Source organism: Schistocerca nitens, chromosome 5 (assembly GCF_023898315.1).
Source record: "Schistocerca nitens isolate TAMUIC-IGC-003100 chromosome 5, iqSchNite1.1, whole genome shotgun sequence".
In the NCBI taxonomy this organism is placed as follows: Eukaryota; Metazoa; Arthropoda; class Insecta; order Orthoptera; family Acrididae; genus Schistocerca; species Schistocerca nitens.
Genome location: NC_064618.1, coordinates 656,549,235 through 656,574,157, shown reverse-complemented (window position 1 = coordinate 656,574,157; position 24,923 = coordinate 656,549,235). Strand labels below are relative to the sequence as shown.

The 24,923-nt window shown below is 41.4% G+C and overlaps 1 protein-coding gene across 6 annotated transcripts in view; it reads right to left on the bottom strand.

The window, feature by feature from the left end:
- The window catches only part of LOC126259423 (galectin-4-like), a 136,032-nt gene that overhangs the window by 43,631 nt on the left and 67,478 nt on the right, over positions 1 to 24,923 (bottom strand). For all 6 annotated transcript variants that reach the window (XM_049956213.1, XM_049956210.1, XM_049956214.1 and 3 more), the window contains exon 5: positions 10,516 to 10,848. In XM_049956213.1, the coding sequence (XP_049812170.1) occupies positions 10,516 to 10,848 (333 nt within the window). The remainder of the gene's footprint in view (positions 1 to 10,515; positions 10,849 to 24,923) is intronic.

Below are 24,923 nucleotides of genomic sequence, written 5' to 3'. Positions count from 1 at the left end.
GCTTCACGAAAAATGTGAATAATGGAATTTAAAACTCATAAAAGACCATTTTCCATGGTTGTGTCCACATTGTTTACATGTTGAGACGGCTGAACTCGCAAGTACTGTGAACTCAAAACAAGAAATTATTAAATTGCTTTAAAGTGACATTGAAGTGCTGAAGGCAGAAATTTTAGCATTGAAACAAGAAAATTTTGAACTAGTTACTGAAAGAAAATCCTGTGTGTGTAGAAATCAGCCCATTACTGAACAAAGTGGCAAAAATCCGCTGATGTGTAATACAGCAAATAATATGACAGAGAACTCAGTCAGTGAAACAAGTGACAAGTATAAATGGAAAATGGTTTCCTATAATAAGACGGACAAACGTAAAAGTGCAACGAACAAAGAAGATGACAAACATGATTTTCTGTTAATGATTTTCTGTAAGATCAATGTTTGACCTGGAATTCGATTGCATCAACTCAACAAACATTTTAAGAATATATTGTGCATGAAAAGAAACACGGGTGAAACTGGTAACAAAACTTTAAGTACCGACGATTACAGAGGTGTCTGAGTCCATGTGGGTACAAACTCCATCCACAGTAACAGTGAGGAAGAAATCATGAATGAGACATGGAATCTGATTAGATCAGCGAAAACTGTATACCCAGCATCCAGGCTGGTAATTAGTGGAATTATTCACTGAAGAATGGTAAGTGATACTTACATCAACAGGATAAATGTAATATTAGGGAACAGTGCAACAGACTTGGTGCAGTATTCATTGGCCCAAACAAGTTCTTAAACGATAAGTGTCTGGGGAAAGATGGCCTGTACTTGAATAGATTAGGCTCTGTGAACCTTAGTAAAATGTTCACAGATGTGTGTAAAATCCTAAGAAGCAAGGGAAACTAATTCATTCTGACAGGGGTAACAAAGAAACGACTCAAACTGGAAATAAAAATTTTAGGTACCCAACAAAAGATGCACATGAAATAACCAAAAACAAAAATTATCTATTGATGCACTGGAATATAAGTGGCTTAGGGGCAGAACTACCAAATCGTAAATACTAAAAAATCACCGAACTAAAAATTCTGCTTTTGGAATATGTAAATATTAAAATAACCTGCCTAAACAAACACTGGTCAACAGAAGATTGTATAAAAGTATTAAAGATTATTAATAATTTTAAGGTAGCTGCTAGCTTTTGTAGAATAAGCAAATCTCATGGAGGTTCCTGCATTCTTATAAATTCTTCTGTAAGTTATAAAGTAAGAACCAGTTTTAATTATTTAAATGAAGAGAGCATGTTTGAAAGTTACTCTGTAGACTTAAGTGATCCGAACACACTGGTTATAGCAATCTACAGAATTCTTGGATGTGCGGTAATAAAAGTGTTCTTAGCCACTTTTGAATGCGTCCAAGAAAAACTCCAGGAAGAAAGTAAGAAAAAAGTTGTTAAAGCAGCAGACTTCAACTTAAATGTCTTAACTGAAAGTAACGATTACGCAAAATTTCGTGACTTAATTCAGAAATCTGGTTTCAAGCTAAACTTTTCTGAAGGCACTAGGGAAAACAGCAGATCAGTGACCTGCATTGATAATATTATTACCAATTACAAATTTGACAATGGGAATAAGCACAAACTTGGGTATTTCAGATCACTCAGCTCTGTTTACTGAGCTCCCAAAAGCCTAATAACCTGAAGCCTCCAGAAGTGTATACAGGGTGGTCCATTGATCGTGACTGGGCCAAATATCTCACGAAATAAGCGTCAAACGAAAAAACTACGAAGAATGAAACTTGTCTAGCTTGAAGTGAGAAACCAAATGGCGCTATGGTTGACTCACTAGGTGGTGCTGCCATAGGTCAAATGGATATCAACTGTGTTTTTAAAAAATAGGAACCTTCATTTTTTATTACATATTCTTGTAGTACGTAAAGTAATATGAATGTTTTAGCTGGACAACTTTTTCCGCTTTGTGATAGATGTCACTGAAATAGTCACAAACATATGGCTCACAATTCTAGATGAACAGTTGGTAACAGGTAGGTTTTTTAAATTAAAATACAGAACGTAGGTATGTTTGAACATTTTATTTCGGTTGTTCCAATGTGATACATGTACCTTTGTGAATTTATCATTTCTGAGAACGCATGCTGTTACAGCGTGATTACCTGTAAATACCACATTAATGCAATAAATGCTCAAAATGATGTCCGTCAACCTCAATGCATTTGGCAATACTTGTAATGACATTCCTCTCAACAGCGAGTAGTTCGCCTTCCATAAAGTTCGCACATGCATTGACAATGCGCTGACGCATGTTGTCAGGCGTTGTCGGTGGATCACGATAGCAAATATCCTTCAACTTTCCCCACAGAAAGAAATCCGGGGACGTCGGATCTGGTGAACGTGCGGGTCATGGCATGGTATTTCGACGACCAATCCACCTGTCATGAAATACGCTATTCAATACTGCTTCAACCACACGCAAGCTATGTGCTGGACATCCATCATGTTGGAAGTACATTGCCATTCTGTCATGCAGTGAAAGATCTTGTAGTAACATTGGTAGAACATTACGTACGTAGGAAATCAGCATACATTGCACCATTTAGATTGCCATCGGTAAAATGAGGGCCAATTATCCTTCCTCCCATAATGCCGCACCATACATTAACCCACCAAGGTCGCTGATGTTCCACTTGCCACAGCCATCGTGGATTTTCTGTTGCCCAATAGTGCATATATGCTGGTTTACGTTAAAGCTGTTGGTGAATGATGCTTCGTCGCTAAATAGAACGCGTGCAAAAAATCTGTCATCATCGTGTAATTTCTCTTGTGCCAAGTGGCAGAGCTGTACACGACGTTCAAAGTCATTACCATGCAATTCCTGGTGCACAGAAATATGGTACAGGTGCAATCGATGTTGATGTAGCATTCTCAACACCAACGTTTTTGATATTTCCGATTCTCACTCAATTTGTCTGCTACTGATGTGCGGATTAGCCGCGACAGCAGCTAAAAGACCTACTTGGGCATCATCATTAGTTGCAGGTCGTGGTTGACGTTTCACATGTGGCTGAATACTTCCAGTTTCCTTAAATAATGTAACTATCGGGCGAACGGTCCGAACACTTAAATGATGTTGTCCAGGTTACCGAGCAGCATACATAACACACGTCCGTTGGGCAATTTGATCACAATAGCCATACATCAACACGATATCGACCTTTTCCGCAACTGGTAAACGGTTCATTTTAATATGGGTAATGTATCACGAAGCAATTACAGTCCACACTGGTGGAATGTTACATGATACCACGTACTTATACGTTTGTGACTATTACAGCGCCATCTATCACAAAGCGAAGAAAGTGGTCCAGCTAAAACATTCATATATCTTTACGTACTACACGAATATGTGATTAAAAAATGGAGGTTCCTATTTTAAAAAAAATGCAGTTGATATCCGTTTGACCTATGGCAGCGCCATCTAGTGGACCAACCATAGCGCCATCTGGTTTCCCCCTTCAAGGTAGACAAGTTTCGTTCTTTTTAGTTTTTTCGTTTGATGCTTATTTCTTGAGATATTTGGCCTGGTCACTATCAATGGACCACCCTGTATAAAAAGGGATCTCAGTAAAAGTAAAATGGATTTATTCCGCAGAAAATTAAGTATAATAAGCTGGCCTGCTGACCACAATAGTTCAAGCTTGATAAACTGTGACAAATTCTTAAATTGTTTCTTAGAGGTATTTAATGAATCATTTCCTCGTAGATCTAAGCAGAAGAAAGTAAATGGTAAACTCAAATGGATTACAACAGGAATAAAAATTTCTAGTGCCAGAAAGAGAGAGCTCCACAATGAGTTAAAATCAAACAGAAATCCGGATTTTGTTACTTATGTCAAACAGTGTAAAGCTGTACTTAGGAGAGTTGTAGTTGCAGCTAAAAAAATGGCAAATAATAAATTCATACGACAACACAGAAATAAGGTAAAAGCAGTGTGGTCAGCTGTTCAGTCTGAATTAGGAGCCAAAGTAAAAATTCATGAGATTTTGAGAATTAGACATGAAAATGAAATTATAGTAAACCTAAACCCTGTTCAGATGTCAAGTTGTTTCAATGAATTCTTCCTAAATGTAGTAAGATCAGATGTAGATATGACATTCTATCACAGCATCACAAATTTGGAAAACGGCCAGAACACATCTTTTAAACAATTTGAAAAAAATCACCCAATGGGATGTGGAAAAGAAAATATTGCCTCTGAAAAACAAAACCTCACATGGGTGGAATGAAATAACCACATCTGTAATCAAGAGTGTGTATGATGTTATTTCTCAACCACTGTTAATTATTATAAATCAATCTTTTTAACACGGATGCTTTCCAAATGTATTTAAATATGCTGAGATCAAACCTCTATTCAAAAAATGATCGACAGAAGATATGGGGAATTACCACACCATCCCTCTTTTGCCGGTATTCTCTAGAGTGTGAAAATATTGCAGCAAAACAAATTACTATATTTCTTACTGTAAATGACATAATTTTTAAAAACCAGTTTGGATTCCAACAGGGTAAAAGCACTTTGAATGCTATAAATGAGTTTATCCAAAAAATATGCTCCACATTAGATAAGGGTAGAAAGGTCACAGGAATATTCTATGATCTAACTAAAGCTTTCAATTCAGTGAACCATGCATTACTCCTCCACAAATTACAGATGTATGGAATCGGAGACACTGCTTTAAAATAGTTTAGCTGTTACCTGTCAGATAGGAAACAAAGAGTAATTTTAACTCCAAATGGGGAAACTGTTTTCCAGCTTGAGGAATAATTGGTTCCAAGGAGTCCCACAAGGTTTGATATTGGATACCTATCTGTTTCTTTTTTACATAAATGACCTACCACTTGCTATTGATGTTCATTCATTCTTATTTGCTGATGATACATCAGTTCTAATTGAAAATGAGGTATCTAAAAGTATTCCGGAAAAAGCCAAATATACTTTAGAAAAACTCGTATATTGGTTCCATCAAAATAGACTAAAACTAAATGTAACTAAAACCAAAATGATGCAATCTGAAGCTGAATCAGTAGACAGAACTGAAATAAAGATAACTTGCAATGATCAGGGTATCACAGAAGCAAACCACGTTAAGTTCTTAGGCCTAAATCTTGATAAAAAATTAAATTGGAAGGTACACATAGATTACTTAGCAAAGAAACTGAACAGCTTGGCATTTGCAATGTGTATTTTGTCAGGTGCCACAAACATGGATACCAGAAAGATAGTTTATCACTGCTACTTTGAGTCAGTTATTCGTTATGGCATAATCTTCTGGGGAAATTCAGCAAATGTCACTGGGCTCCTAGTATTACAAAAGAAAGTAATTAGAAATGTGTGTTGCAAAAAACGGGAATCCTGTCAACCACTGTTAAAAAATTTAAAAATACTGTATATCCACTCAATTTACATATATGAGGTGGTGATGTTCTTATATAAAAATCAACATACACTAGACACTTTCCGTTTTGACCACAACTACAGCACTCACCACAGAGAAAATTTCAAACTTCCAACACATCTTTAAAAACTTTATGCCCAAACGACAGAGTATATGGGATTAAAAATTTTCAATAAAATAAAAGGCAGTAATATACTTAAGATGGAGCTTGGTTCACTGAGAAGATTGCTCTTTACTCTTCTGGTGGAAAAGTGTTATTATTCTGTTGAAGAAGTCATTGAGGACAGCTTCACAGTATTAACACAGCGATTTTATTACGTGTATTATTTTATGTACTTGTATCAATATAATAGAGGGAAACATTCCACGTGGGAAAAATATATCTAAAAACAAAGATGATGTGACTTACCGAATGAAAGCGCTGGCAGGTCGATAGACACACAAACAAACACAAACACACACACAAAATTCAAGCTTTCGCAACAAACTGTTGCCTCATCAGGAAAGAGGGAAGGAGAGGGAAAGACGAAAGGATGTGGGTTTTAGGGGAGACGGTAAGGAGTCATTCCAATCCCGGGAGCGGAAAGACTTACCTTAGGGGGAAAAAAGGACCAGGCATTTTTTCCCCCTAAGGTAAGTCTTTCCGCTCCCGGGATTGGAATGACTCCTTACCCTCTCCCCTAAAACCCACATCCTTTCGTCTTTCCCTCTCCTTCCCTCTTTGCTGATGAGGGAACAGTTTGTTGCGAAAGCTTGAATTTTGTGTGTGTGTGTTTGTGTTTGTTTGTGTGTCTATCGACCTGCCAGCGCTTTCGTTCGGTAAGTCACATCGTCTTTGTTTTTAGATATATTTTATGTACTTGTGTAGCTGTAACTTAGAAATGTAAAATGTAATGTAAACTTCTGTATTTCTCTTACAAAAGTGAAAAAAAGTTTCCTTTTTGTAAACGTTGACATGTCTCCTGTACATCAAATCAAATGCTTTGAAAATGGTACGTAATGAGATGAATAAATCACATATAACCACTGCCTCCAAATTTTACTGTTGGCACTACACACACTGGCAGATGACGTTCACCAGGCATCCGCCGTATCCACACTCTGCCATCAGATCGCAACATTGTGTACCGTGATTTGTCACTCCACACAACATTTTTCCACTGTTCAATCGCCCAGTGTTTACGCTCCTTACACCAAGTGAGGCATTGTTTGGCATTTACCGGCATCGTGTGGCTTATGAGCAGCCGCTCGACCATGAAATTCAAGTTTTCTCACCACCCGCCTGACTGTCATAGTACTTGCAGTGGATCCTGACACAGTTTGGAACTCCTGTGTGATGGTCTGGATAGATGTCTGCCTATTAGACATTACAACCCTCTTCAACTGTCGGCAGTCATTGTCAGTCAACAGACGAGGTTTGCCTGTATGCTTTTGTGCTGTACGTGTCCCTTCACATTTCCATTTCACTACCACATTGGATACAGTGGATGTATGGAAGTTTAGCAGTGCGGAAATATCACATACAGACGTATGACAAAAGTGACACCCAATCACTTGATCACGTTCAAAGTCTGTGAGTTCTGCAGAGCACCACATTCTGCTCTCTCACAATGTCTAATGACTACTGAGGTCACTGATATGGAGTATCTGGCAGTAGGTGGCAGCACAATTCACCTAATATGAAAAACATATGTTTTTTGGGGTGTCCGGAAACATTTGGTCACATAGTGTATTTCATCTGTGTACAATGAAATGAACTGAGCGTATACTACATCCATTAGAAATTGCCAAAATGCTACACAGGCAACATTTTCCTTTAACTTATTATTAATGGGGTTGTTTTCAATTCAGTGGTTACAATGGAATATTTAACGTTAACTAAATTGTCCACTAGTGACCAGCAGAACACGAAACAGTATTAATATTAAAAAGGAAAACACTTTGTAATGTTCTGAAAAATTATATTTATCTGATCACAAACCGGCTTTCGGCTTCTCTGGCATCCTTCAGATGACACCTGAATGTTGCAAACAAAGATAAGCGAGAGGTGCAACTTACACAGATATTATGTGTACAGAAGATAGAAAAAGGGCAGAGTTTTTACAAAGGAATACTTTACATTTTTTGTCCTATACAAATAACTGCATTGACTGGGGGAGGAGAGTGCATAAACAAAATTTTTATGTGGAGGTAAATTTAAAAACAGATGGGGAATCAGATGAATTTACAGTCTGAATCTAACATACTACACTGGCATTCTGTGTCATGTGTTTGTTGATTTCCTGTATTTCTACTAGGGTAAGTTACTGCTTTTTAAACAGAGTGTAAAACTTCACATTCTACTTTACATGATTGGTTTTCTGCTAAATGATTATCAGCAAAACTTGAAAATTTCTTCCATAATCTCAAGCTTCTCTCATGTTCACATAGCTTAACTGCCACAATTCTGCCTGACAAACAAATATAAACTTTTTCACGCTGCTTGCAAGTGATTTTACATACCACTCTGAGCCAACGGTTGCAACTGAATAAAAATTCCGATATGCTATTGGTATTACCAAATGCAGGTCCGTAGTTGCGAGACTAACTTTTTTGTGTGGCTGTCTGAAACAATGTCAATATACGGGATTTTGCATGAGGTTTTCTTTGCTACTGCTGGAAGCAATATGTTCGATGGTCTGCAGTTCTGTTTGAAAGGCTGGGTCAGAAAATGAAACAGATATGATGTGTTGCACCATTGAATGAAAAGCTGCATGTCTGTGGCTGTGTAGATGCTGGTCTCAATTTCTTTGTTTCTTTCTGTAAATTGGCTAAATTAACATAATTTCAAACATGGCATTTTCCCTTGTAAATTGGTAATCTACAGTGTAGGCATACAGTGTGCTAACTAAACAGTACTGAGAACTTCTATAATTTTACAAGTATCTATCTTTAGAGAAACCAAATCATTGCTGGAACCTATTGGTCAGCTACATAGTTAAATTCTCACCCAACAGTTTTTCAAACTATAATATAATTCTCAAGATCACAAAATATTACTATGCCAAAAATCTTCAGTCTATGGTGAGTAGTCACTCGAGTAAAACTATGCATAACACACTTAATATCTCTGTGCAAAAATCATGTCGCAACCATGTAAATATCTTTGATAGCAGGTTATCCGCATTGGCCTCACACTCAGTTAAAATCTACTGAGAGTTTGCGTACTGATTTATCAAACCAACTTCTCGATAAAAATGCTTTCACAATTAAGATCATGGTAACAGTTTTGTTACGTCAATGACAATCAGTGACCCACTTTGTACAATACTGTATGCGTGTGATCAGTCTTTTATTAAATCTTCTATTGTGGACAACATGACATTCGTGCAAAGTATGATGATTTGTTGTATTATGTTAATGAACTGCAACTTGAAACATACTTGGGCTCATTGCCATTAAATACTGTGTTGTGGGTGAATTCAGTGGACTGCAGTGTTAAGTACAAATGAACTGATTATAGACATCAAAAATGCACCATGTGCTCAAAGAAGGGCTGCTATTGAATGGTGTTGTTTATATAACATCAAAAAGTAATGTTGCTTTATTTGGTTGCTTAATGACATTGTTTTGAATGAAAATTATTAGAACAGTTTTCTTGCTAAATTTATCGGTGAAATAATACGTAAGATACTTTCCACTGAAATTATCTGATTTGAATAAAAGTGAATTCATGGAAGAAGTGTTGTGTTAATCACAGAACTGCATGACTACCAAAAAAAGCAATTTCAGGTTATGAGACTTCAATTTTGTGTGTGCCCCCACAGAACTCCATGCTGCAACCAAGTAAGCAAATGTTACACCTTCAATATATTTCTTGGGGGGGGGGGGGGGGGCAAAACACTGACTGACTCTCTCTCTCTCTCTCTCTCACACACACACACACACACACACACACACACACACACACACACACACACACACACACACACACAGAGAGAGAGAGAGAGAGAGAGAGAGAGAGAGAGAGAGAGAGAGAGAGAGATTGATTTTGTTGTAACATCAGCAGTATACCATGTCTGTGAAAAAGTTTACATGCAAACAATGGAACAGTTTCAGAACTCAAGGATTTAGCAGGGTGTAAAAAAAAGATAACTTTCAGGACACATTGCTAATAAGTGAAAGAAGAAAATGTGCTACATGGAGATGGTTCTGGAAATGCTTTATCTCCATGTTAGATCACAGTATCTACATTTCTCCATAGTACAACAATCATGGGAAACACACAGGACGAGAATGTACCAGCATCCTGCATGAAACACTTCTTTATGTGAAATGTATAAACTGCCCAAGGTTAACATCAATAAAGACTCCAAATGGCTGTTGCGTTGAATCCCGGGTATGCTAAAGTATTACTGGAGTATGGCACAAGAATTTAGAGCCTTCCAGAATATGAGCACAAAGATACTTCAGCATCCAACACCAGGATTTGTTAGATGGTAGATTTAAATAGAAATACAAGTTTAGTGAGTTAAGTTCCTTAGAATGTGGAGACAAAATCTTCCTATCCCCTGGCAATGAATGTAAGATTTAAAATTTACCCAGACATAATAAAGATGGCAATTTTGCTTTTATGAAATGTTCAAAGTTTCACATGATACGCTAGTATATATTCTGTTTCTACAGATTTATTAGGAATAATGTACTATGAAAAGTTGTAGAAAATGATTTTTCATTTGAATTAACATTTTCTTGTTTTATTTATGTCAAGTCAGGTGTTCTACATTTTTACAGTTTCACCACAGTTGATATATCAGTTTTTGCATTATTATTATTATTATTACCGTGCTTTTCTTTGACAAGTGAAACCCAGTATACTTTTCCCAATTCCTTGTCTCTATGAAATTCTGCAAATATATGTGCTATCACAAACAAAATACACAACACACACACACACACACACACACACACACACACACACACACACACACACAAACACACAAAACATAGAAAGACAAAACACAAAACAGGCTGGTAAATGACATTACAAAAACAAATAAGTCTTACCGAATATCCAGGTGGTAGTGGTGGGCAGCCTGGTGGAGGAGGGGCATAGCCAGGGGGGGCACCAGGATATGCGGGTGGTTGTGGCAGATGGCCAGGAGGAGCGACATACCCGGGGTAGCCTGGATGACCACCGTGCCCGGGGTAGGGTGGTGGTGGGCCGCCACCTGGTGGTGGGATCACGAAGCCTGGGGTCAATGGAGCACCTGCCGAGATGCTGCCACCCTCCCACTGTATCAGGCTGAGCTGGACGTCCTGGTGGATTTGTAGGTGGGTAACTCTCTCATACGGTGTGCGGTGTATGTACTCTGTGAAATGTACACCATTCACTGCAATCTGAAAACACAATAAAAACCATTAAGAAATTGAATAGAGATGTATACGAAGGCTGTTCAATAAATAGTGCCCCACAAATTTTTCTTAGAACGCACTCATATTGTTAACAGTTTCTTTTACATGTACTATTTTTCTACACAATCTACATCAGGTTTTATGGCTTCACACCAGCTTTGAGTAAGTTGACATCACATGTGTAGGCACACTGTTGCTGTTCATCACTCAGTGAGGACAAACTCTGTTGCTGACCACCATCATCGGCACAGGAACATGTAGCAAGTATGACCTGACGCTGTCCTCACTGGGGTCCATAATTTGAGTCTGCATGATCCATGGGGGAGAGGGGGAGAGGGAGGAAGAGGGGGAAGTGCGGGTAAGAGGGAGGGGAGTGGGCAGAGGAAACAGAGGGAGGGAGAGTGGGCAGAGGGGACAGAGGGAGGGAGAGTGGACAGAGGGGGGAGAGTGGGGGGCGGAGGGGGGAGAGTGGGGGCAGAGGAGGGAGAGTGGGGGAGAGTGGGGGCAGAGGAGGGAGAGTGGGGGAGAGTGGGGGCAGAGGAGGGAGAGTGGGGGCAAAGGGGGGAGAGTGGGGGCAAAGGGGAGAGAGTGGGGGCAAAGGGGGGAGAGTGGGGGCAAAGGGGGGAGAGTGGGGGCAAAGGGGGGAGAGTGGGGGCAAATGGGGGAGAGTGGGGACAAAGGGGGGAGAGTGGGGAGAGAGGGGAGCAGGGGGAGAGGGGAGAGAGGGGAGCAGGGGGAGAGGGGGGGAGATGCGAGCAGGGGGAGAGGGGGGAGGGGAGAGGGAGAGAGGGGAGCAGGGGGAGAGGGGAGAGGGAGAGAGGGGAGCAGGGGGAGAGGGGAGAGGGAGAGAGGGGAGCAGGGGGAGAGGGGAGAGGGAGAGAGGGGAGCAGGGGGAGAGCGGGGGCAGGGGGAGAGGGGGGAGAGCGGGGGCAGGGGGAGGGGGGAGAGCGGGGGCAGGGGGAGAGGGGGGAGAGCGGGGGCAGGGGGAGAGGGGGGAGAGCGGGGGCAGGGGGAGAGGGGGGAGAGCGGGGGCAGGGGGAGAGGGGGGAGAGCGGGGGCAGGGGGAGAGGGGGGAGAGGGGAGCAGGGGGAGATTGGGGGGAGAGGGTGTTTGGATCACTTCACCAATGATGTACTTTGGTATGTAATAAATGATTATATGTTAAAGCTATTTTCATGATGGATACCTGTCTCCACCTGGTACCAACTCACTACACCTCTGGAACCATGCCTAGCATGGTGGACTGCAGGCTTTCCTGAACACTAGCTACTCACCTCCATCAACCACCATGGAATATTCATCTCTGACTTCTACATCTACATACACACTTTGCAAGCCACTGTATGGTGTGTGGCAAAGGGTACCCTGTATGACTACTACTTATGTTGTTTCCTGTTCCATTCAAGCAAAGGAAAAATGACTGTGTATATGCCTTCATATGAGCTCTAAGCTCTCTAGTCTTTTCTTCGTGGTCCTTACATGAAATGTGCATTGGCGGCAGTAGAATCATTCTACAGTCGGCCTCAAATACTGGTTCTCTAAATTTTCTTAACAGTGCTCCTCAAAAAGAATGTCACCCTCCCTCTAGTGATTGCCAATTGAGTTCCCAAAGCATCTCCATAATACTTGTGTGTTGCTCAGACCAACAATGGGTCACATAGCATCCTATATGAGGTCTCCTTTACAGATGGAACACACTTTCCCAAAAGTCTCCCAAAAAACTAAAGTCGAGCATTCAGCATCCCTACTACAATCCCTACATGCTCATTCTATTTCATATTGCTTTGCAACGTTATGCCTAGATATTTAATTGACGTGACTGTGCCAAGCAGCAGACTATTAATTCTGTAGCCTAACATCATGGGTTTATTCTTCCTATTTATTTGCATTAACTTATATTTTTCTACAAATGGTGTCAGGAGTGTTCCTGCGATGGATAACTGCGTAAAGGATAACATCAGCGGCCACAACTTGCATCATCAAGAACATGGTAGAATGAGTGTGGAAACTTTTCAAATGGCTCTGAGCACTATGGGACTTAACATCTGAGGTCATCAGTCCCCTAGAACTTCGAACTACTTAAACCTAATGAACCTAAGGACATCACACACATCCATGCCAGAGGCAGGATTCGAACCTGTGACTGTAGTGGTCGTGCGGTTCCAGACTGAAGCGCCTAGAACCGCTCGGCCACACCGGCCAGTGCGGAAACTTTTCTGCTTATTTTTTGCAACAGAGAATCAGTCAGTCTCCTACCATATATGCGATTGTGCAGTGTGCAGAATTTGGCTCAGATGACGATCTGAAGGTATATACAATGAATTTCGAAAGGAATGTATGTTAATTTGTGGCAGTTGGTATAGGCAGTGTGGTTCATTATGAGCAGGGGTATGGCTCACTGTTTTTAAGCATGTAAAGTATTAACCATGAGGAGCCACTTAGGCAGAGAAATTAAATCACAGCAAAATGAAGGTGTGTTACGATATCGTTACTTTTAAGTGCCCTCTACTCATCCTATTTTGTTCCCCAGCTGTTTTTTTTTTTTTGGATAGAGGCCCCACTATGTCCAAGTCTGAGAGACAGTGTGTTACTGTGCAAGAAGCAACTGTATCTTCAGGGAGCGAGTAGCTCAGTTAAGAGCAGGTAAAAACAGAAGTAAATAAATAGTAGCTGCTGTAGGAGAGGATAGAACCTCAACTAGTTTTACCCCGCTCGTTAGACTCAGCTGCCGCTAAAAAGAAACACAATAGCTCTTGATTCTTTTGTGAACTGCTACGAGGCAGAATGAGTCAGTAGAAAGTTTTGCAATTAGAATAAGAAAGAGTAATGCTGATACAGTGACATAGTGAATTAAGTTATTTTGCAGAGAATGGAGGAAAGAGTGTTGGGTACTTTCCTATAGGGGCAGGGACCCTATATGTCAAGAAGGATATGTGCAGAAACCCCTAAGGATTGTTAGCTGCCAACTGGGACTACAACTGTGAATGTGTTGTCCTGGCCAGATAAACAACTGAAAATACTTCAGGCCCAGAACCTAACTGACCTCAACACCACCTTGGAACCTGACCTCCTCCGTTCAGTGGATGGATAAATATCAACTCAAAAATGATGCATTATGGTGGAGGAGATGCTCCAGCACTTGGCAGCAACACTATAATGGTCAACATAGCAGAATTATAATGATGAGTATCTCAGTGTCAGGTGCCACTGTGGTTCCAACTCTGCTCTGTGCACCCTGTATCTACACTCCTGGAAATGGAAAAAAGAACACATTGACACCGGTGTGTCAGACCCACCATACTTGCTCCGGACACTGCGAGAGGGCTGTACAAGCAATGATCACACGCACGGCACAGCGGACACACCAGGAACCGCGGTGTTGGCCGTCGAATGGCGCTAGCTGCGCAGCATTTGTGCACCGCCGCCGTCAGTGTCAGCCAGTTTGCCGTGGCATACGGAGCTCCATCGCAGTCTTTAACACTGGTAGCATGCCGCGACAGCGTGGACGTGAACCGTATGTGCAGTTGACGGACTTTGAGCGAGGGCGTATAGTGGGCATGCGGGAGGCCGGGTGGACATACCGCCGAATTGCTCAACACGTGGGGCGTGAGGTCTCCACAGTACATCGATGTTGTCGCCAGTGGTCGGCGGAAAGTGCACGTGCCCGTCGACCTGGGACCGGACCGCAGCGACGCACGGATGCACGCCAAGACCGTAGGATCCTACGCAGTGCCGTAGGGGACCGCACCGCCACTTCCCAGCAAATTAGGGACACTGTTGCTCCTGGGGTGTCGGCGAGGACCATTCGCAACCGTCTCCATGAAGCTGGGCTACGGTCCCGCACACCGTTAGGCCGTCTTCCGCTCACGCCCCAACATCGTGCAGCCCGCCTCCAGTGGTGTCGCGACAGGCGTGAATGGAGGGACGAATGGAGACGTGTCGTCTTGAGCGATGAGAGTCGCTTCTGCCTTGGTGCCAATGATGGTCATATGCGTGTTTGGCGCCGTGCAGGTGAGCGCCACAATCAGGACTGCATACGACCGAGGCACACAGGGCCAACACCCGGCATCATGGTGTGGGGAGCGATCTCCTACACTGGCCGTACACCACTGGTGATCGTCGAGGGGACACTGAATAGTGCACGGTACATCCAAACCGTCATCGAACCCATCGTTCTACCATTCCTAGACCGGCAAGGGAACGTGCTGTTCCAACAGGACGATGCACGTCCGCATGTATCCCGTGCCACCCAACGTGCTCTAGAAGGTGTAAGTCAACTACCCTGGCCAGCAAGATCTCCGGATCTGTCCCCCATTGAGCATGTTTGGGACTGGATGAAGCGTCGTCTCACGCGGTCTGCACGTCCGGCACGAACGCTGGTCCAACTGAGGCGCCAGGTGGAAAAGGCATGGCAAGCCGTTCCACAGGACTACATCCAGCATCTCTACGATTGTCTCCATGGGAGAATAGCAGCCTGCATTGCTGCAAAAGGTGGATATACACTGTACTAGTGCCGACATTGTGCATGCTCTGTTGCCTGTGTCTATGTGCCTGTGGTTCTGTCAGTGTGATCATGTGATGTATCTGACCCCAGGAATGTGTCAATAAAGTTTCCCCTTCCTGGGACAATAAATTCACGGTGTTCTTATTTCAATTTCCAGGAGTGTATTTTAGTTGAAAACTGCCCACCCACCTGAGCTCCCAGTGCATCAATTGCTAGTTGACTGGATCAACCTTAGAAAGTAGAGGTTAGTAAGTAAACAGTCAATGAACATTATGCTTCAACTTTAAGAAGAATCAAAATGTATTGTACATGTATGGCAAACCAGGAGATGTGCTGTCAAGACCTTTTCCAGAGATGTAGATGGTATGATGTGGTGGACCACATCTTACCACAGCTCTGCTTCTCCGAGCAGAACTTGGACAAGGAAAAAATAAATTCTCAGGCTTTTCCCGGATTTCCCGATTGAAAATACACTTTCTCCCAGGTGAAAATACACTTTTTCCATGTTAATTAACAGTATACTTTTACTCGGCACTGTAAAACTTATAAATCCTGCCAGTAAAATTTTTAAGAACAACATAAATGTCAGATCTTCTGGACTCAAACGCTCTGTGATTTGAGAAATTCATCGTACATTCTTACACACAGTTCATCTTGAGTAAAAGTAAATTTACTTTGAAAGTAACGCTTTTCAAGCCACCATTCACATTATTTTCTCACGACCTGTTAAAAATAGGTTCGTTTCAGCAGTTGCCAGAGAACAAGCGTCACCGTGATTGCGCAGTTACGATGACGCAGGAAGCTCGTATGTTCGCATGTGTACAGCATTAAAAGATCTTACATTATATCATAAAAGAAACAAGACATTAGAGGATACTCCAAGAGCACGGGAATTTTGTGAACCATACTAAAAGGCATAGTTCGTCTTCAAGTGCACATTCGTATGTAAATTTTCTTGGAGCACCAGTACTGTATTATCTCATGTTTGGTTCTTTATTATGCATAATGCCATGCATGCTAGAAGATGAAAATGTGCACTCGAAATGCAGCAAACAGTTGACACTAGCTAATAGTGTGGAATTAAACACTCCTTTTCAAATAAATTGGCTGGCTCAGCGGAAAAGTTATTAAAGCCAAATTTCTTTAGCAAATCGATAAAAATAACTTCATTGTTCTCCAAGGCGATTAATGCTTGACTGTCAGAAACGGGACATAAAATCTGAAACTAATAACGTATTTTAGCCTTCCGTAATTATGGAAATGTATTTTAACTGACTTGATAGCTCCCGGCCACAGAAATCCATTTCGTTTTCATTTGACGTAAGAGCAAAAACGAAGAGGAAACAGCAAAATCACTAAACATAAATACGGCTCAAGTGGAGACTACCCACTTCCCCACTACCTCATGAAAGTTCATCAAATGTTTTGCTACACGAAAAAATGAAATGTTGTCTCAAACTGAAAAAGCTGTTAATACAAACAGTACCCAAGACTGGTATGGTTTCTTGATCTGATTACGTGTATTTTGTCACTGTGTGCTAGATAAAATGAATTAGGGATGTGTAATATTACAGAAGTTTTAACACACACCAAATAAACGAGCCTGTTTTGGAACAAATGGTCATTTTTATGGGACAACAGAACATTACTTACAAAGTACAAATATCAAATGCCAAATGCCAATTAGGCCTACCACAAGCAAAAAGCTTTATGTGAGGCAAAAGTTTCACATTTCATTCATACGCTCCAACTTCTGAAGCATGAGATCGAAAAGTAGTAGTACGAAATTTTTATATACATTTGGAATCGTCATATTATTCTATAATTCGTGTGATGTCCCCGAACTTCTCCTTCCTCATTCTAACGAACAACCTTCTCATCACTAATTCTAAACACTATTCCTGCAGTCTCCAAATTCATTCTCCGATTAACTTCACTAACCCTGCCACGATCACCGGTTTAGTTATCCAGCGTTTATTCTCCAGTTAGGCGTTATTACATGTTTGTACAATGCATTTTCCGCACTCCTCCCAGAATAGAACTTAAGCGCCTGCTAGCTGGGGACTGTACAACTGGCCCTTACTAGTGTAGCGGTCTGGCTAAAAACTTTGTCTACATTTCATTTCCTTGGATACACTGAGAAGATACCACGTAATCTTTCTTACCTGTTATTCCTGTTAGTCATTTATTTCCATTCTCGTAGTTTGAATCTATGACTTTTGCTAGTAATTATAACAATGCTGATCATTCGCAGACCCAGACAACCACATAAACAGTGATTGGCATTGACCCGTTCGGCTTTATTCCACTCAGCTCGTATAGCCCAGTCGCCTTGTGTCTGCAGGAAAGTTTATTTCTAGATGTGATGGGGATTCCCCTGGCAGAGACATCACGTACACTGTGCAAGCAATCAAAAATCAACTCATGATTCATTCAGAAATCAACTTATAATGTGTTACAAAAGGTTCAAAAACTAACAGGGATGCGTTCCGGGGCAGATACCCCGGTTTGCCTCTGCCCTTTAGAACCGAGCCTGTTGTGCATGTGTGACGCTGGTAGATTTGGCGTGCCAGTAATATTTTTCCGGGTAGCGCCTGGCCGCTTGCTGCTATTGCTTATACAGCTAATAGCCACATTTCTTTAGCCAGAAGTGGGAGAAGGTACTACACACAATGCCACTCAACTGCGCATGCGCCCCCTCGCAACTGCTCAAATGAATCTAATATAAACAGTTGTGACATCACTCTCATCAGAGGCAATTTGTTGTACTGAAGCATTGCATAGTCTTCCTAAAGCCTTTGACACATTTTGCTGTTGGCAGACACTTGTGTGAGCACTGTGTTTTGTTGCTGTATATGGTGCATTTCCTTGCCAACTTAGTTTCATTTTTGTTTTTTTCTCTCCTTCATGTTTTATTGCTGCAGTATTATTCTGCAGTAGCGAGATATAGTAATATCCTTTGTTACAGTATTGGTTCTTAGCAGTTAATGTTACAAAAAATTTAACTGCAAACTAAAACAATGAAAAATTCCCAGAATTCTAAAAAATTCCAGAGTTTTTCCTGGTTTTCTCCCGAATGAAAAAATTGCCGAGTTTTTCCCAGATCTGCCGGGTCATATACACCCTGTATTATATGTAAATGCTGTTTACATGATGGGATGTTGGGTTCCACCTGGTACCTTACCCGTCACACCTCTGCAACCATGCACAGAGTGATGAACTTCCAGCCTTCCCGACAACTAGCCATCCAGCTCCACCATCCATTATGGAGATCATTCACCCTCACCCTCTACAGCAGAAACTGTTCTTGCATTTGTCCAGAGTCTTCACATATTAATGAATTAATAGTTGACCCTTTTGGCAACATATCCACAAGAATGCCACAATCACTGTCCTAAAAGACTGTCATCATGATTTTGCCACCAGAGGGAGCTGCCTTGAATTTCTCCTGTTTTGGTGATTGTAAGTTGTGCCACACCAGTGACTGACTTTTCATTTTCGTCACCTGTAACAATCTGTAACACGAAAACCGTCTCTCTCTAGAAATCTGTTGCCTGCAATAGCAATCACTGGTTTCTACTGGCATGCAGTATGGTGTTAGTAGCAAAGCGTTATGTAGTGAACCATGGGAAGAGGTGGTCGTCGCTTAGTGCCAAATCCAGGTTGTATGGTGGATGATCAAACAACTCATATCCAAAACCCCTTAGGAGCTTTAGAGTACGATTGGCCATGTGTGGACGTGCCTTGTCGAGGAAAAATGAAATTTTTGTACTAAGTTTTCCCCGATACTTGTTTCGTATCGCCCACCTTGTTATTGTGAAAGTTCTGTAATTGTGAAATGACAATTTTTGTGAATTCTATCATTTATTTTCATCATCAGTTTGTCAACCACAAGGCTAAGCCTACCTCTGCCATTCTAATTGTGACATTCGTACAGTCATTTTTAAAATCAATGCACCACTGCCTCACTTGGGTTTCACTCGTTATTCCTTTTCCATACGCATCACAATGGTCGCATTAAATTTCCAGTGGTTTGCAGTTTTTTGCCCTAAAAACCTAATCACAAAACGCACCTAACAACTGGTGTGAATTTCTATTGTAGCGCACTTTTTAACGCATCACAGGAAGCAAACTAGCAGGACAGAAACCACATGCTACTACCACTGGATATGTACTGAGTACAAAGATGGCTGCTGTACTCGCAATAGACCAAAACATCATGTTACTTTCTGCACAGTCCATGAGCCCTTGTTCATTCTACACCAATATGGCACGTCTTCATGGGGACAGACTATTAGAATAGTCGAGGGGAGAGTTGTAGGAACACTAGTGATGCGTCTTACTAAAATAACCGAACATATCAGCTGTTGCCAAGCTATGACTCAAGTGTAATCACCAAATAAAATACGATAAGAAATGTATCGTGGTACAAACACCAAGTTTCTGGAAAACCTTATTAAGGAGTCAATAGAGAAAGTAGTCAGGAAACCTAGTAAAACAGGAAAGAGATTTCAACTGAAACAAGCCTTGGAGCCCAGCACTCAGTTTATTAAGATCTCACTGGCAGCCACATCCACCAGAGTTGGGAAAATGCCAAGAGAATGTGTGTTTCATGGAATATCAGTGAGGGCTCTAAAAAAGGAAAGAGCATCAAAGGGCAGAGTGAGTATTAGTAGTCAAACTCACAATCAGCTGTCAATAGAGACATGAGATCTGTAATAGCTCACAGTCTGGTTAGGGTCCAGCCAGCGACTAGACACAGCAGCACAATTCACAGCAACTGAAGCAGAGACCAGGTCAGTCATCAAAATATTGTGCATAAAAGGGAAACAACAATTCGGCTTAACACCTTTAGTCAATCACAGTGAGAAAACCTGAAAGTTCATATCTCCTCAACTGTATTTTCATTGCTTTATAATCTGCTTAGCGTTCAGGCTTAGCCCATCCTTGGTAAATGTGGCAGAAGATAAGAATACAGAGAAACAATTATTCAGTTATGAAAAACTTGTCAACAACACTGATCTAAAACAAGATAAAAACATATTATCAAACCATTATGCTCGATGCAGTGGACTCGTGTTTTCTGTCTGTACTTTTGACACCAGGAAACTATCCTCCCGTGTTATTTTGGTAATATTTGTTGACCTGATGATGACTAAGATTGAAGCTAGTCAAAAATAATAAAAATTATTAACATAAAAGTTACTTACTTTCAATATTGACATTCTTTTCTGATTGTTAAAAACATAAGATAAAGAGATATGATAAAGAGGGACATACAAATCATGTTACTCATATATAGTTTGGATTATTTCACTACAGCACACTGGTCCAACAAGATGGATAAGGAAATAACACAAGCTGATGTAAGTACCATGGTTTGTAAGCCCTTTGTCTTAGGACTGTTTTTAAAATGTTTTAGATTAACTTTACTGAGAAAGGTTTTTGAAGAACTGTGTATCTGTAACCTTAACCTCTCACCAGTGTATCTGATGATAGGCAAAGCCCCAGTATTGATTGGGTAATAATTTTATGTAAACACAGCAGGGAGGAGGTTCTTCAGCGACAAAATGTCTTCAATGAAATTTATGTAAGCTGCGGAACACTGCTCATCCAAAATGTTTAAAACCAGTGAACATGCTGTGGCAATCAAATGGAGCACTCTCATGAGAAAACCTGGCATTTCAAATGTTAGTACTATAGCTGTGTTAAGAATTCAATCAGTATAAAAGAAAATGAGAAATGTGTGAAAAATTCGAACAGAAGGAAGGGACTGTATAGCATTTAGGGAGAAGAGGTGCAAAATTGATGCAAATCCTGAAATGCACTTCATCAAAACACTTTTATGCTAGCACCATACGACAATTTCCTAATCATCGAACTTATCATATTCAGAGAGGGGCTGAAGTTGAAAGCAGAGGTGTGCAATTGCCAATTAGTTCTTCAAATAGCACAACACGGTAAATTGTCCACAAGGCAGTGACAAGTAAGTGAGAGTAAAGTAGTAAAGCCATGAGATTGGGAGAATAGGTCATTATGTCAATAGCTGAAAAGGTGCATAAAAGTATTGAGGGGAGACAGATTGAGACAACAAAGAAGCTGGCAAAGCAGAATGCTCATACAGGATGAAGTGGTACTTCCGCATGGGCATTGGTACACAGTGAAATATTAATTTGGAAAACATGGGGGGAAGAGTTGTTGGATTAAGGCGAGCATCTCAAGGTGAGTGAGTGCCCTCCCACGAGGTTCATAAATGTTGCAAATGGTGATTTCTGGTGTCATTTGCACTTGCACTGCTATTGCTTCCAACATGACACAGAATGGAATCTACTCACTGATGATTACCATGCAAACCAATGTGCAGACCTATTCAGATGCTCTCTCTGGATTAGTACAATTTCAACAGAATGCACAGTAAACTCAAAGAACTGGGCAGTAGTCATCAGTGAAATGTTTTTCTTGAAGAGCAACACAGATCATAGATCACGAGAAAATTAATTGTTTAATTCTCGCAGGTGGCAGTAATTTCCATTGCAGTTCCATTGGATCATCATGTCTGAATGTCCTGGTTAGGTGTGAAGGGGTCAAGAAGACAGGTCACACCCCAGGATCACTGTCGCCAATGGAGATGGAACAACATCACCAAACATCAGCTAGGATTCTGACAGGAGGAGGGGACCTGCTGCTTCCAGGGTGTCATAGGACCTTCCACCAAGATTTCTCCTCCTCCTACTTCTTCTATTTCACAACATTCATTGGTCAAGATTCTCGTGAAGTCTTATCTGTTATGGGTGTAGGAGTGTGAGAAGAGTGGGCAGTCCTGGGACCCACAATTATGGCTCCTTTTGCCACCGGCTGACATCAGGTTTCTGATTTGTGAACTTATAAGGAGACCATTATTGAGATGGAGCCCTGTCACTAGTAGATACTGAAGGAGTAGGCTGCTTCTTTGGCTGTGTGGGGAATTGTTTCCAGAGCTGGTGCCGCAGGCACCACAAGTGAGAAAGGCCTATCAGCTCCACAATCACGTTTACTTGCATCACTATCAGATGTTGAAGTTGAGGGAGTAAATACACCAGGTACAGCCGACAACCTTGCCAAGGTAGTGGCAAAGGTTGATATTATTGAACTAGATAAGAACAATCACACTCTTCCCGAGCTTCAAAATACGAGAGGCGATCAATGACCTACAGTACGCCTTAGATAAGTTCGTACCGACTAAGGTCCAAAGCGAGGGGAAAGATCCACCGTGGTATAACAATCATGTACGAAAGGTACTACGGAAACAAAGAAAGCTTCATCATAGGTTTAAGAGTAGTCGAATCATAGCTGATAAGGAAAAGCTGAACGAAGCGAAAAAGAGCGTAAAGAGAGCAATGAGAGAAGCATTCAACGAATTCGAACATAAAACATTGGCAAACAATCTAAACAAGAACCCTAAAAAGTTTTGGTCATATGTAAAATCGGTAAGCGGATCTAAATCCCCTATTCAGTCACTCGTTGACCACGATGGCACCGAAACAGAGGACGACCGAAGAAAGGCAGAAATACTGAATTCAGTGTTCCGAAACTGTTTCACTGCGGAAAATCGTAACACGGTCCCTGACTTCAGCCGTCGCACGGACGCCAAAATGGAAAATATTGAAATAAACGATATCGGAATTGAAAAACAACTATCACTTAGTAGCGGAAAAGCATCCGGACCAGACGAGATACCCTTAAGATTCTACAGTGATTATGCTAAAGAACTTGCCCCCTTTCTATCAGCAATTTATCGTAGATCGCTGGAAGAACGTAAAGTACCTAGCGACTGGAAGAAAGCGCAGGTCGTTCCCATTTTCAAGAGGGGTCATAAATCAGATGCGAATAATTATAGGCCTATTTCGCTTACGTCAATCTGTTGTAGAATAATGGAACATGTTTTGTGTTCTCGTATTATGACGTTCTTAGATAATACAAATCTCCTTCATCATAACCAACATGGATTCCGCAAACAGAGATCATGTGAAACTCAGCTCGCCCTATTTGCCCAAGAAATTCACAGTGCCGTAGACACTGGCGAGCAGATTGATGCCGTATTCCTGGACTTCAGGAAGGCATTTGATACGGTTCCGCACTTACGTTTAGTGAAAAAAATACGAGCTTACGGAATATCGGACCAGGTTTGTGATTGGATTCAGGATTTCCTAGAAGAAAGAACACAACATGTCATTCTTAACGGTTCAAAATCTGCAGATGTAGAGGTAATTTCGGGAGTACCGCAGGGAAGCGTGATAGGACCTTTATTGTTTACAATTTACATAAATGACTTAGTTGACAACATCGGTAGCTCCGTGAGGCTATTTGCAGATGACACGGTTGTCTACAAGAAAGTAGCAACATCAGAAGACTCGTACGTACTCCAGGAGGACCTGCAGAGGATTAATGCATGGTGCGACAGCTGGCAGCTTTCCCTAAACGTAGATAAATGTAATATAATGCGCATACATAGGGGCAGAAATCCATTCCAGTACGATTATGCCATAGGTGGTAAATCATTGGAAGCGGTAACGACCGTAAAATACTTAGGAGTTACTATCCGGAGCGATCTGAAGTGGAATGATCACATAAAACAAATAGTGGGAAAAGCAGGCGCCAGGTTGAGATTCATAGGAAGAATTCTAAGAAAATGTGACTCATCGACGAAAGAAGTAGCTTACAAAACACTTGTTCGTCCGATTCTTGAGTATTGCTCATCAGTATGGGACCCTTACCAGGTTGGATTAATAGAAGAGATAGACATGATCCAGCGAAAAGCAGCGCGATTCGTCATGGGGACATTTAGTCAGCGCGAGAGCGTTACGGAGATGCTGAACAAGCTCCAGTGGCGGACACTTCAAGAAAGGCGTTACGCAATACGGAGAGGTTTATTATCGAAATTACGAGAGAGCACATTCCGGGAAGAGATGGGCAACATATTACTACCGCCCACATATATCTCGCGTAATGATCACAACGAAAAGATCCGAGAAATTAGAGCAAATACGGAGACTTACAAGCAGTCGTTCTTCCCACGCACAATTCGTGAATGGAACAGGGAAGGGGGGATCAGATAGTGGTACAATAAGTACCCTCCGCCACACACCGTAAGGTGGCTCGCGGAGTATAGATGTAGATGTAGATGTACAGTTCATGGATTGTGTGTTCTTTGAATAGTTTAACACACTTTGTGGGTTGGGGAGGGGTGATGTTTCCCACAACTGACACATACAGGTGGTAGCATGCATGGTGACCTTTCGTGAAGTGGTCTCCACAAATCAGGTTGTACATTCATTGGAAAGAATATACTTACAAGCATCACACTGGAGGTGGAAACTATGGCTTCACATCCTGGTACCACATGACATTGGCCTTCTCTGGAAGCAAATCCCTATTAAAAACAAGGATGAAAGTGCCAGTGTCTACCTCGTCTCTGGCAGTCCAATGTATACAACATGTGAAGTGGATACCCCCACCTCTCCAATGTGTTCTCTTAATTCTTCGTCTATACATGGCGTTATGTCCTGGTGGAAAATTA